Genomic DNA, 15,374 nt, shown 5'->3' on the forward strand with positions numbered 1-15,374 from the left:
TCTGGCTTAAAATAGTAACATGATGACTTATTCGAGAACAACAAAAGGTAATCGGTTCTGGAATAATGTTGATATTTAGAAAATGAATAAAGTTATTTGGTCTCTGGTTTAAAATGATGCTTTATAAAACACCCATACATATATATATATATTTTTAATTGAATTTATTGGGGTGACATTTGTTAATAAAATTATATAGGTTTCAAGTGTGCAATTCCATAATACATCATCTGTATATTGTGTTCACCATCCAAAGTCAAGTCTCTTTCCATCACCTTTCCCCTCCACTATCCCCCCTTTCCCCTCTGCTCCCTCTCCCCATCCCCCTTCCGTGCATTTACACAGTGGAATACGACTATGCTATACAAAAGAAGGCAATCTTACCTTTGGCGAAAGCATAGATGGACCTGAAGAGCATTCTGCTCAGTGAAATAAGGCAGTAAGAGAAAGACAAACACCATATGATCTCACTTACATGTGGAATCTAATGAACAAAATAAATAAAATAAAAACAGACTCATAGATACAGAGAACAGACTGACAGCGTTAGAGGGGAGGGGGTTTGGGGGTCTGGGTGTAAAAGGTGAAGGGACAAACTCATAGGCACAGACAAACAGCACAGTAAAAACCCAGATATATTGACACTGGGTAACAACCTTAAGATATGAGGCATACTCACGTCGTAGCTCGGACGCTGGGTTAGCACTAACTTCTCTGAGAACTAATGTCCTTATCTTGGCAAAATAAGCCATTTTCTATTGCAACAATCAGCACTTACGGGAAAGTATAATAATATAAAACCTCTATATGTCTCTTGCAGAATTTAGCAGGTAGATTTACAGTCAATCAAATTCATTTCACTTTTACTCTGCTCAAATTATACAGTGCTATGATTTAAATGAATAAAGTTTATATTGAGCTTATTAGAAAATTATTATTCAAATTGATAAGACCCCCAAATGGCATAGAAATGTGAAGGAAACATCAAAAAATTTAATCTCTGTAGAACTTTATAAGTCATGTAATTTTGTGAATCCTGACTACTATCTGTAGTTTACTTGGATTAAGTACAAAACATATTTTTATCAATCAATAGCAATACACATAAACAAAAAACCTATGTGGGATAGGTGTACCTAAGACCAAAATAGAAAAATTTAGTATTGGTATACAGGGTGGCCCCGTCAAAATTTTTTTATTCAGTTTTCCAGAATCTCCCTACCCTAGTCCAGGCTTAATCACAGTGTCCCAGAAGGACTGTGAGAGACTAATACAGAGTTATGGGTCACTGAGGATCTCAGCCGCGTGCAGCATGTACTCCCTTTAAAAAGGAGAGGGCTTCCCCTGAAGAAAAAACTGCTGAGAAGACCATCGATTGAGTAGGGCGGGCTCACTAGGAAGGCAAAGTTTCAGCAGGGAGGGAGCTTCTGGAAGACGTAGGATTATTTGTTTGGAGTTGAGCTGTATGAGGTCTTTATATATTTTGGATATTAACCCCTTTTCGGAGCTGTTGTTTGCATATATTTTCTCCCATTTAGCTGATTGCCTTTTTGTTTGTTTGGTGGTTTCTTTTGTTGTGCAGATGCTTTTTAGTCTGATATAGTCCCATTCATTTACTTTTGCCTTTACTTCCCTTGCCTTTGGGGTCAAATTCATAAAATGTTTCAGGTCATATATTTAGGTCTTTGAACCATTTCTATGTAATACACCACATTAACAAAATAAAGGGTAAAAAAATCACATGATCATTAAGAGATACAGAAAAAGCACTTGACAAGATACAACATCCATTTATGATTAAGACACTCTATAAAATGAGTGAGAAAGAAAGTACCTCATCATAATAAAGGCCATATATGACAAACCCTTAGCTAATATCTTACTCATGGTGAAAAACAGAGCTTTTCCTCCAAAATCAGGAACAAGACAAGCGTGTCCACTCTCCCCACTCTTATTCAACATTTTACTGGAAATCCCAGCCAGAGCAATCAGGAAAGAGAAAGAAATAAAAGGCATCCAGATTGGGAATCAAGTAGTAAAACTGTCACTTTTTGCACATGACATGATTCTTTGCATAGAAAACCCTAAAGACTCCACCAAAAAACTACTAGAAACAATAAACAAATACAGTATAAAGTTGCAGGATACAAAATCAATATACAAAATCCACTGCATTCCTATCCATTAACAATGAAATTTCAGGGGGGAAAATGGAAAAAAAATTCCTTTTGCAATGGCAACAAAAAGAATAAAATACTTAGAAATAAAGGATGTGAAGGACCTAGACATTGACCTATAGATTGCTGTATGTGTTCTCTAAGACAAGACCAGGCGAGACCCGAGGCAACTCAAATTTTTATCTTTATTTCTGCCAGATGGCTGGTGTTCTAATGTTATTCTACGTAATACATTGAACATTGCCATTATCTGTGCACTGTTCCATCCTTGCTGTCAGTAATTCCCCTTCCGTATTCATATCTTACCTCCTCTATTAAATACTTAGTGAGCTTAACTATATCTCTCATACCACTTAAACGTGTAGTACATTAAAATTTAAATAAGTAGAGTAATATTTATTAAATTACTATGAATTCTGTCATAGCTTATGCTTTCATATTATTTCACTATATACATGGTTAGAGGATTTTGAGAGATGTAAACAGGTTAAATTCTCAGGAAGAGGAAACTGGATTTTTGAAAATTTCTTACTCAACTTATCAACCCCTGGTACAGAGTTATGTAGAGTCAGAGATCTATGTTCTGTGTCATTAAATTTCTTTTCTAGTCTTGCTCAAATTCTTTTTCCACTGAAATGTCATTTTATACCAGAGGCCAAAGTGCATTCGTGTAATCATCTTTATCTTATTGTTTACTGCTCCAGAATCATTCTCTTGTTTGCTACGGAAAAACAGTCATCTTGCTACTTCTTGTGTCCCAGAAGAGAATTAGTATGTTTTCTTCTTGGAGTATCCCTGTGGACTTCAAGAAGAGCTTGAGCACCTGGTATAAGAGTCCAAATGCTCTGGTCATGGCATATCTTAACTGAGAGAGCAGTTCATTTCCCAGGTAAGAGGAAAGGGTGTTCATCACTAAAAAGTATCAGATATTGTAATCTTGAATCTCGAATGAGATTATATGCTTTAATATTTAAATCTGAGATAGAAATTTCTAGTTAACTTAGACTTGAATTAACAATTGAATGAGAATTCCAGGGAAATAGCAGGAATAATAAGAAAGATAACATATTTACGTTAATAGATTTATAAAAATTTGATTTAATTTCCTTGATGGACAATAGTAGAATAAAGGTAGTAGAAATAAGAGACTATATTTCACATTTAGGAAAATTAACTGAAGAGAAAATTAACTACCAACCAACCATTGGATATATGCCATTTTGAAATCATAACTTTTTTCTCATGAAAGCATATAAATGAATTTTAAATGTATTTTACTCGGTAGCGAATTGATCTAGAAGCTACTTTAATTTGTTTTTAAAATATATATAATGGTCTACTTAAGCTTGTGGCTTTGTAAAAGAATTCAGTTACATGAGAATGTTATTTTGTGTTGTTTCTAAGGGATAACATTTCCAAATTGATGGCATGTCACAGTGAGTCTGTGATACGGCCAAGTGAAAAGAGCTTAGTTTGGAGACAGAGAAACCTGGACTTGAATCCTGGCTCTGCTAGTAATTAGGTGACCTTGGTCAAGTTACAGTTCATGCTGGTTCATATGATAATGTACACACATTTTCTAACACCTAGGAGCTATTAATAACACGTCTTAGCTGCTATCATAGCTTTCCTTCACGGCAAGCTTAGTGTTTGTATTACAGTTTTCAGGGATGTATGGTGCTTTATGTCCTCTGACTGTATGAGATTTGAGGAAGTCATTGGATTTTAGTTTTCCAGAATGATCATGTTTGGGTAAATTTTGAAATCTAATATGTGCTTTCTAATTTCTGTCTCTTAAAATGAAGTTAGTTAGATGTAAACACATTCAGTTCTAATGTCCTTAATTATTAGCTGACAGAAAACCTGTTTGAAGAGCATCTTCAATGAAGTAGATGGACCCCAAGCATTTTGTCTATCACTCCTCCAGTTCCCTACAGTGAGGTAGGTAATTGCTCTAATGGGACATAGTTTGGATTAAAATATACCTTCATTCATAAACCACCTTCTTGCACTACAGATAAAATCAGAGAAATCAAGAGTTATGAGAAAGTTACTGTGGTCAAAATTATCAGAAGAATTTATACAAACATATTATTTTACTGTTATGCCCAGAGTCAAAGTGCAATGACAGAAATGTATTTTTAAGATTTTTTTTTAGGTTCTTGATACCGTAAATATTGGGATTCACTGGGTTTAATCTCATGAGAAAAGTATTTAAATATATCTTAAGAGTCATATCACAAACGTGTATAATTAAAAGAATAATACTTACTTCTGATCTGATGTTCATTCATTGATCAATGCTCTGAAGAAGAAACTGTTTTCTAACTCCCTACTCATATTTTATAGTTAATAAAATTTGGAAGTCATATATCATACAGATGTATTCTTCACGTATAACTAAAACACTTTAATAAACATTTTAATCCATTTCATAAATAAGTGCTCTGCAGTCACACCATGTTCACGTAGTTGAACAAGATATGCCTGAAAATTTGGTTAATCTGAGTTCTTCTATGGTTTGGAAAGAAAAGTTTACTTTTTCAAGGTTACACTGTCATGAGGTGCTAAATCTGAGATTTTAATACAGGGTTTTAGAGTACAAATATAATGTTCTTAATCTTCCACAATTGTATTATCTCAGACACATCAACTGAGTAAAAATTAGAGCTGTAATGTTGCTGAAATTTCTCCTGTGTATTACAGTCAACATGGATTTTGTAGTGGACACCTTTAGTAGACTACAGATTAGTGTAATTTTCTAAAGTTGCTTGCATATGTTTTTGTTGTTTTCGCTGTGCTTCTTCTGATCTGCCTAATTCCTGTTTTGTCCCTGAGTAGCTTTCATAAGTATTTTTTTGTGTGTAACCCGTGGATGAGAGAGAGAGAGAGAGAATGGAGGGACACAGAGAATGAGAAAATTGTTAAACAGAAATAAATTCCTTGTGATGCCCCCAAAATACATCAATACATATTTATATTATCAATTGATTATTTTATGTTATTTTATTAATGTAACTACTCAAACTAAACTGAAAATTATTATAAGACATTTGTGTGTTCTCAGGAGTACTGTGAGTTGACTGTATTTACACAGAAGTTGAAATTTAGCTTAATCGCATATATTTTTTCTTCTTCAAAATATTACAGATGTCTCTTTTTCTCCCCAATGACCCGTTCCACCCTGTCCCACCCCCTCCCAGTCCCTCTCCCCACCGTTGTCCGTGTCCTTGGGTTGTGCATATGTGCATATAAGTTCTTTGGTTACTCTCTCCCCCTCCACCTACCTGCCCCCTCCATCCTTCTGACATTTGTTAGTCTCATCTATGCTTCCATGTCACTGAATCATTTCTGCCATCAGTTTATTAAGTTCTTTAGATTCCACATATAAGTGAGATCATGTGATATTTGTCTTTCGCTGCCTGGCTTATTTCACTTAGCAGAATACTCTCCAGGTCCATCCATGCTGTCCCAAAGGGTACGAGATCCTTCGTTACAGCTGCATAGTATTCCGTGGTGTAAATGTCTTAATCATATTTTTTTAACTCAAGGATTAAGTGAGCATTTTGTTCATGAGCATTGGTATCCCCACATTTGAAAAGCTGTTTATCTCTGTATTTAAAAAGTCTTTCACATATGTCTGGGAAGACAATTCTGGGAAAATAAAGACATGTAGCTTTCTTCTTTATAAGAATAGGCTTAAGCAGATCTTCTCATTTCTTCCTGATGTATGAACATCTCAATATGACAAACATGTAGTGTTTTTCATGTCACAAATATAAATCCTTGGTATGTCCTTTGCCCTATGCATTGCAGATTTTTCACTCCTCCAGTCTGTGACACACTGAAGGAAAAACAAGAATTACAGTCCTGAAATCTTGCTCCTAAGTATGGTAGATGCAATATTTCATTTTGTTTAAATCATGAAGCCTCTCAGTCTAGATACAGGTGACTCTTCAACTTTTTTTATATACTTTCCTTTTTTCATATTTCACTAACTGAGTGAGAAACAGTCTGGAGGCATAGGAAAATAATACCAGAAATAAAATGCCACTTGGTGGCTTATATTGTAAGTATACTCTTTTAACAATATTTTCTCTAAATTATATACATCTATTATTGGGTAATTTTTCTTTTATAATACTTTTAGTGACTCCTTAAGAAACTACAATATATTAAAGGAATGACCACCATTTATTTTGATGTACATAAGTCTTAAAAATACACCAGAGGATTTTGTAAGTATAATAAGTATATAAATAGAAAAAAATTACATCGACATTAAATTAGATTTGGAAAAACATTAACAGTATAATAATACATTGTGTAGGCTTAAACAGACAACTTGATGATAGGTGTATCAGAAAAGAAAACTGAAAAACAAAATAAATACTCATAATTTGCATACAAGGTGCATCCAGAATTATATCTGTTGACTCCGTTCACCAGCGTTCTGGAAGGGCTGGTGGCAGGGGGACTAGCCACGGGGAGGTCATCAAGGGTTTGCTTGGGAAAAGTTGCCCCATGCAACAAGGTGAGATGTAAATATAACTTAGCCCATTTTCTAGTCATCTGAGGGCAATTTAAAAATAAATAACTTTTACATTGTTTTTCTCATTTACATACAATTCTCACTTATACACAATCTTGTCATATAAGCGTGGTTGCTTTCGTTTTAACAGTTGTAATTATTAAGGAAGGGCATTTCATGAACACTGCAGAAAACTTAGAGTTAGTATTCAGATGTGTACTTTCTATTATAATATTTGAGGACAAACATTTCTATATTTATTTGTCTTTGTAAATTTTAAGATAATGGGATATGAAACTAGGTGGTAGTAAATTTAACAGAGAATAAATTAGAAATTAAACCACATGAATTGACATATTTTTTAACACGACGAATTTAGCCAACCATTTAATAAAATTTTCTTTAATTTAACAGGGTAATGCATTCATTGGCTCCAGCTTCTTCATTACTGCTTAGTCGTTCATAGCCAAGGATTTCAATACGCCCTTCTAAGAAATAAGTAAGAAGATATGATAGGGTGGATTCTATTTCCAAAAATACTGCTTTAAAATCTATAAATAAAAATGAAAATGTCACAGTCGACCTCAGATTTAGACGTACACAGGATTCAGTCGAAAAATGTGACTGAGGTCACTGTGTTTATACTGATGGGCTTCACAAATAATTTTGAGATGCAAGTCTTCCTGTTTTTGCTATTTCTAGAAATCTATCTGTTTACTCTGGTAGGAAATTTGGGGATGGTTTTGTTGGTCAGTAGGGACTCCCGGCTCCACAACCCTATGTACTATTTTATTAGTGTGTTATCGTTCTTGGACGCCTGTTATTCTTCCGTTGTCACCCCAAAGATGTTGGTCAGTTTCCTGGAAGAGAAAAAGGCCATTTCGTACGTTGGGTGCGCGGCACAAATGTTTCTCTTTGTGGCTTTTGGGACCACGGAATGCTTCCTCCTGGCCGCGATGGCCTACGATCGCTACGTAGCGATCTACAGCCCCCTCCTGTATCCAGTGAGCATGTCACCCAGGGTCTGCGTGTCCCTCGTCGCCGCTTCCTATGTTGGTGGCCTTTTGCATGCCTCTGTGCACACGGCGGCCACATTTAGCCTGTCCTTCTGCGCTTCCAATGAAATTAGGCACGTCTTCTGTGACATCCCCCCCCTCCTTGCCATCTCTTGCTCCGACACCCACACCAACCAGCTGCTGCTCTTCTACTTCGTGGGCTCTATTGAGACGGTCACCATCCTGGTCGTGCTGGTGTCCTACGGCTTCATCCTGCTGGCCATTCTGAGGGTGCATTCCGGCGACGGCAGGAGGAAAGTCTTCTCTACGTGCGGCTCCCACCTCGCCGGAGTGGCCATTTATCACGGGACCATCCTCTTCATGTACGTGAGGCCCAGCTCCAGCTACGCTTTGGACCACGACATGATAGTGTCGTTGTTCTATACCGTGGTGATTCCCATGCTGAACCCCATCATCTACAGCCTGAGGAACAGAGACGTGAAAGAGGCAATGAAGCGAGTGCTGGGGAGAAGCGGGTGTGTGAGTAAAGGATAGTTTCACCCTAAACACTAAATTAAAACAAATTAAGACTAATGTTCATTGTCTTAATAGCAAAAAATGAGAAAATTTATTAATTTTAGTATGTTAATGTCCTTCTGTTCTTCTCAGACCTTTTTATATAAAGATCATAGTCACACCTCCACCTGTGCCGTTTCCACACATGCAGGAAAACTATGACATCCGTTTGCTTCTCAATTCATTCTCAGATGCGCGCGCGCACACACACACACACGCACACACGCACACACACACACACTGATACTGATTGTATGATTTTGTCAGGGCTGCCATAGCAAAGAACCACAGACTGGTGGCTTAAACAGCAGAAATTTATTCTTCACCATTCTGGAATCTAGGAATCTTAGATAAAATTAAAGGCAGGGCTGATTTTTTCTGAGGCCCTTTTCCATCCCTTGTAGGCAGCCACCTTCTCCCTCTCTCTTCACATCATCTTTTCTCTGAGCATTTCTGTGACTTTGCTCCTGTTCTTATAAAGACACCAGTCATATTGGATTAAGGGCCAAACTAAAAACCTCATGTTAATTTAATCATTTTTATAAAGAGCCTATCACCAAATACAGTCACATTTTGAGGTCAGAATATTAACATGAATATTGGTATATAGTACATATGTATTTACACACACAGTCACTGATGCACTTAATCTTTGCTTTAAAACGTGTAAGATAGACTTTCATCTCCTATTACTCAAATAGGATAGGTTCCAATCACTGCAATTGTTATTTACAAATGATAGCTGACTGCCTTGAGAAAATACCACTCACTCAATGGCACAACCTCAGCTCACATATTTCCAGACCGCTTTCCATGGAATCATTGGTTTAGACTCCAGTTGAAAGCACTGTGCTCCATCCTTGGATCTATGTCTTGGCAGCAATGTGTAGCTCAGAGACCACAGGTGCGCTTAAATTTCTGGTGTCATCACTATGCTGATTTATTTCTCTCCCTTTCATTATTTCATCCAGAGCATGAATACAAAACCCATTCTTTAATCGCTCACAGAATAGAGACTATGCATTGGCACTTATGAAGATGACACTTACACTCCAAAATGACAAAAGACAAGCACAATTCAGAGAGTCGGTACTTGGTGGGCAGGTTGAGCTATTTCCACACCTGAGCCCCAGCCCATCTTTATGAATTAAAAAAAGCACACAGACTTGTACAACATATTTACTTCAACAGCTATCCAATAGGAAACCTGTATTTAGAATATATAAACGAAGGACTGTTTCCCTGAGAGATAAACAAGCCAGGTGAACTATGATGACCCATCCTTCCTGTCTGAAGGGAGTTGCTAGGCCACACCGCCAAACGGGCAATACCTAGAAGAGGCAGAGTTGACAGTCGAGTAAAACCAGGGAGCTAGAGCTCACAAGACAGGGTACCAATGACAAGGAGCTTCACAGAGAAAGGAAAGTGGGCATCTGCAGGTAATCCTCAGTTACTCAATCGAGGACAGAGCAGCCCAGGAAAGTGGGAACCACCTAAGGCTAAAGAAAGAATCAAAGGGATTAAAGACAGGAGTGCCCAGAACTCAAACAGAGGCAGGAATTGAGCCAACCTGTTACACAGAGAGTAGAAAAACTCCTAGTTCTTGGGGTTTTATGTAGAGTAAACAAGAAGGTCTTACTCTAGTAGAGGAAAATAACCCCAGTCTTTGCTCTTGAAAGACCTTCAGCTGATTGAGTGAGGCCCACCCACCTTCTGGAGGGTAATTGGCTGTACTCAAAGGCTATTGATTTTAAGTGTTAACCATGCCTAAAAAAATCTTCTCAACAACATCTAGACTGATTTTTGACCAAAGAACTGGACACCCTAACCTAGCCACTAGACATGAAAATTAACCATCAAATCAGACAAAAAAGAGAAATCGAGTCAAGAGTAAAGGGTAAGAATGTAACAGAAAAACAAACAAGTAAATCCGGCTCCCTGATGAACACAATTAGTAAGTCCCCACCCTAGTATTTCTGTTAAACTTTCCAATTCTTCAGGGACAGCTAAGAAATTGCTCGGCATACCTTCAGGGAGCGGATCAGAGAGTGGAGAAAAATCTATAAATCTCACTCACTATTTCATGTCATGAAGCGCGCACGAGGAAAGCAAGAGAGTGGTTTCGTTGCAGGTAAATAGAATATTTTATGTGGCGCCAGATTATACCAATATCCAAATAGTGTGGGTGACATTTGCAAGATAACACCTTCACTCTATGGCAAACAAAACCAAAATATCGGGGTTTCTGATTGGCTTCTGTGCTATTTTGCTGTTCTGAATGCACGAGCAAACTAGAACCGCTCTCCTTTCAACTCAGATTAATTCTTCAAATATTTTCACAGATGCTAAAAAAATATCTTTGAAATGCTAGTGCCATACTGCTTACATACAATTTATGTTTCATGTAAATACTTAATCATATGAAAAACAGAAGACAAAACCCAGAGACAAGAAACCTGACAGAAGAGTCAGGAATGGAAAGCTAAAAACTCTGGCAGAATTACAGGCCCGAAGGTCTTCAGTGTCTAGTTTGATGTCCTTCTAAATCCTTAGTCATTTAGTGACTCTAGGCTCTTGTTCTCAAAGATACAGTAATAATTTATGAATATACAAATCAATGCCTAAATGTAAATTTTTTCTGATAATCTTGAGCAAAAGGGGTGTTTCCACCTTATATTGAGATCTGAAAAGCAATTTTTGGATGGTAGAAGTTTTTTATGTTTTATGGTGATGGTACAATGCACACTGTGTTCCATTTCCAGTGAAATCTGTCAGAAATCACATATAATTTTCTCACCAAGTATAGCGTCAAAAAATAATAATCTGATAATCAACACAGACAGAAAACTATAAAAAACTAACTTGGTGCTTTCTATAGAAGCCTAAAACTCGTGAGAGGAAGCCCTTCTACCTTCCCTTATCTTACAGGAAAATCAGCACCTACCAATGTAATATGTTTTCTTTAGCTTTCATTGCACTTTAGTAAAACTTATTTTGCTTCTTAGTCTATTTATTTAAAATTTTTTCTTAACAGTAGTTCAGTATTTCTGACATAAAATGGCATGTACATGGGAACAGGATAGGATGTCAGAGGCTCACAACCTTATAAGCAATGTTTTATGGGGGGGAAATATGGATATCCTGTAAACACACTTAAAATTTCATGCTTTAAATTCTGTATTTTTCTATTGGCTTTTTTATACCTAGTTCAGTGACCCCTGATCCTATTTTTATTGTAGCCATGATCAATTGTATTTCTTTTTTTTTTAAAGAAAGCATATATACCATTTTTTGAACTATTATTTATTTAACCGTAGAAGCCATCCTCATTTTACTCTGGCATTACTCTGATATTTTTAAATTGATGGCTTATCAGGGCTATTTCTCTACGTCTTTGTTTCATTATAATTATTTATGTCTGCATTAAAAGCTTTTTTATACTATGAGGGACTCCCTTGTGGCCTTAATGTGCACACAGACTTAAACTAACATTAGGGAATCTATATTTATATTTTGAAATTTATCTTGCCAATATACTGTTGTGTGATATAGTGAATTTACATGTTTTTTCAGTAGAGAATGTCTTCATCCAAAAGAAGTGTTTATAAAAGTTCATTACATAAAACCAATTTCAGTGACCTTCCTGTCTCTCAGTTTGCTGTTTCCTCAGGTTCCTCATACTAGCCTAGGTTTCACCGCGACAAAATGTACCTTTTATGTTACAAACAACATAATGTATGCCAATTATAATGCACCTGGGGAAAAGGAAACGTGTTAGGTTTTAGGTGAATTTTTATGTAAAGGGGAGAAAATTGGAGACATCTGTAATACTGTCAACAATAAAGTAAATTTAAAAAATGTTTTAAGTAAGGTAGAATATCCTAATAACACATTTATGTTCCAGTTGTAGTCATGGAGATGGGACATGGTGGAAGGGGACAGGGGCTCACTGGGGACAGTTACCTGGATAACAGACTGCTCAGTCTCTTTATTAGCACACTCCAGACAAAGAAGTTAAGTCACACATAAAGAATTTATATATACTAAATATAATCCATTTTAGCAACATACTGTCTACACTTAAAAATAAAAATACCCATAAAATAAGCCATATATACTTATATTAGAGGAAAATTTCCAAGTACTATAAACCTATTGAAACATTTAATTCTCACTTACCTTCCCAATAGTACTATAAGGAACAGTTGATGTTGCTGATGTGTATAGAAATTTAGAAAACTTACATCGTTTGCCCAAAGTACTCCTTTGTATATGCCACAAATATAAGTATAACAGAGACTATATCTACGTATGTACATTTTTATACACAGATAAATAATATCAACTATGACCTTTTAGAGTTTCCATAAGGTACACATTTGTCCAATATCAGTGGTGTGCTAATTTGTCTTCCTGTACCACCTGCAGGCATAACAACTTTCAAAGAATTTTTTTTTTAAATTTGACCACAAAGTTTAATAATATTTATTTTGAACCCTTTAAAATTAACAGCTGTGTATTATAATTGAAATTGCAATATCTATATTACAGAATACTTACAAATATTTGAATATAAGATTCTGAAACAAACATTAATAAATGGCATCTGAAATTATTGCAGGCATTACTTTAGTAGGACAAGTCAAAGATGAGTTTTAGTAAACTAAATCAAAGGAATATGTTTTAAAGGAGGACATTCTAAATGTTTCTACACATAATTGGAATTTGGATTTTAAAAATTCTATTATGTAATTAACAGATGAATTATGTCACAAAATGTGATTGCAATTTGGCAAGAACAATCGCATAATTGTCATTGTATAAAGACAACAGAAAAGTTTAACAGTGACCTACAAAACTAATGCCTAAAGTTTTCACCGTTTTACTTCCTTTTTCTATGTTTGTTTCTGTTTATACCGATATTGTTCCATATAACAGCGTCTGCCAGCACTGGGCTTCCTGGCATTCGGGGCTGAACACTTCTTTCTGGGTGAGCACCAGCGCAGCAGGGTAATCAGCGGGCTCGCTGGACCCCACCGCTGTGCGCCCGGAGCACATCTCCTCCAGTGTCACAATCAAAATGCTCCCAATTTTATCGGATGTTTGGAAGGGACAAATTTTCCCCAGTGGAAACCACAAATCTCTTTCTATCTCCAACTCAATCCTTGACTCTGTTCTTATTACTAAATATATATGTTCTATTTGTGGGAAGTGGTTTGTTTTAATAGAGCCTAACTGCTATATTTTGACTTATTTTATTTATACTAACTTTGTATACTAAAAAATTACTAGATGATACCACATACAAGCTATTGAACACGTGAATGTCTCCATTCAGGATAGGTTTTCTGATAAAGCCGGATGGACACACAAAACCTAACTGCGCTAAAAGAATTCATTCTGACGGGAGTCACAGACCAGCCTGAGCTGCAGGCCACCTTCTGCGGGGTGTTGCTCTTCGTCTACGGGGTCTCCGTGGTGGGCAACCTGGGCATGGTCATCCTCACCAAGGTGGACTCCAGGCTCCACACGCCCATGTACTTCTTCCTCAGGCACCTGGCTGTCACTGATCTTGGCTATTCAACAGCCGTGGGACCCAAAATGTTGGTAAACATTGTAACTAAACAAAAGACTATCCCCTACGACTGGTGTGCGGCCCAGCTGGCGTTCTTCATCTTGTTCATCATCAGCGAGCTCTTCCTCCTGTCGGCCATGGCCTATGACCGCTATGTGGCCATCTGTAACCCTCTGCTCTACACGGTCATCATGTCGCCAAGGGTGTGCTGGGTGCTGGTAGCAGTCCCCTATCTCTACAGTGCCTTTCTCTCTCTGATAACCACCATAAAGATTTTTATTTCATCTTTCTGTGGCCATAATGTCATTAATCATTTCTACTGTGACAGTCTTCCCTTGTTGACATTGCTCTGCTCGAGCTCCCGTGAGATTGAGTTGATAATACTGATCTTTTCGGTGTTTAATCTGGTTTCGTCTCTCCTGGTGGTCCTTGTGTCCTACACGCTGATCCTCCTGGCCGTCCTCAGGATGAGCTCTGCAGAGGGCAGGCACAAGGCCTTCTCCACCTGCGGCTCTCACCTGACAGTGGTGCTTGTGCTGTATGCGACGCTGTTCTTCATGTATGTGCAGCCCAAGTCCAGTCACTCCTTCGACAGTGATAAAATGGCCTCTGTGTTTTACACTTTGATCATCCCCATGCTGAATCCCTTGATCTACAGCTTGAGAAACAAAGAAGTGAAAGGTGCCCTGCATAGGGTATGGGAAAATCTGAGCAAACGCCCCAGAAAAAGGTTAATATAGAATTTATATGCCATAAATTAGGTTATAGAAGCTGTTTATGATTTATGATAGGCCTTAGAAAGCAGTGATGTGTAAAAGGCATGGGAAACTAGAAATATTTTTCTTGTTTTCAACTTATAGGTGTTCGAGTAGTGATTGTCCTCTGATTTGTCCTCAGGTTTTACTGTAAGAGACTGAAGCCCTGAGAACTGTTCTTACATTGCCAAGTCCTTAGTAACTTGTGTCTTGCACACCATGAAAATACAGGTGCCCATCGTACTGGCTTAGCGACATGTAGAAACGCCAGTTACATATATACAGCAATGAATAATACATTAAAAAAATTTGCCTCAATGACACTTTTACGCTGTCTTCTTTTTGCTGGGTGGCACTTCAGATTCCTTTGAAAGCAAATGCAAACAGGTATCTGCTTGGGGAAGCAGGAATAATAGTGTAATTATTTTCAAGTTGCATTATTGTGTACATTAAAAATCCAAAAAATTTCTCAACCTGAAACATTAGAAACAATAAGTGAATTTTGCCAGGTTGGTGGATGTAAGGTCAACATATAAAATGTCAATTTCCTATATACTAGTAAAGAAACTTATTAAAATAAAATTTTAAACTACTGATTACTGTGAAATGCACAGTCTCTGTGACTTAATCTTATCCAAGCCTGCTTTGTTCCCAAGGCCTTCAGGCTAATTGCTCCTGCTTTGTCTTGCATATGGACATGCTAATCATTAGAGGAATCCTGCTTGAAGCTGGAGTTTTCCAAAAACAGCACCTCCCATTTCCCCC

General features: G+C 37.1%; 2 protein-coding genes across 2 annotated transcripts; both read left to right on the forward strand.

Moving 5' to 3' along the window:
• Positions 1 to 7,277: 7,277 nt before the first annotated feature.
• LOC148092062 (olfactory receptor 5T3-like) lies at positions 7,278 to 8,258 on the forward strand. The gene has a single exon (XM_087822284.1). It carries the CDS (start codon positions 7,278 to 7,280, stop codon positions 8,256 to 8,258), a length of 981 nt encoding a protein of 326 aa, XP_087678410.1.
• A 5,382-nt stretch (positions 8,259 to 13,640) lies between these two features.
• Positions 13,641 to 14,594, forward strand: LOC107527634 (olfactory receptor 8K3-like). The gene has a single exon (XM_016200412.2). The coding sequence runs from the start codon at positions 13,641 to 13,643 to the stop codon at positions 14,592 to 14,594; it is 954 nt and encodes a 317-aa protein (XP_016055898.2).
• Positions 14,595 to 15,374: the final 780 nt, after the last annotated feature.

This window comes from Miniopterus natalensis, chromosome 11 (assembly GCF_054644295.1).
Source record: "Miniopterus natalensis isolate mMinNat1 chromosome 11, mMinNat1.hap1, whole genome shotgun sequence".
Lineage (NCBI taxonomy): Eukaryota > Metazoa > Chordata > Mammalia > Chiroptera > Miniopteridae > Miniopterus > Miniopterus natalensis.

Bases quoted from the DNA above. Each gene is read 5' to 3' on its own strand.
- LOC148092062 (XM_087822284.1), top strand. From the start codon at position 7,278: ATGTCACAGTCGACCTCAGATTTAGACGTACACAGGATTCAGTCGAAA.
- LOC107527634 (XM_016200412.2), top strand. From the start codon at position 13,641: ATGGACACACAAAACCTAACTGCGCTAAAAGAATTCATTCTGACGGGA.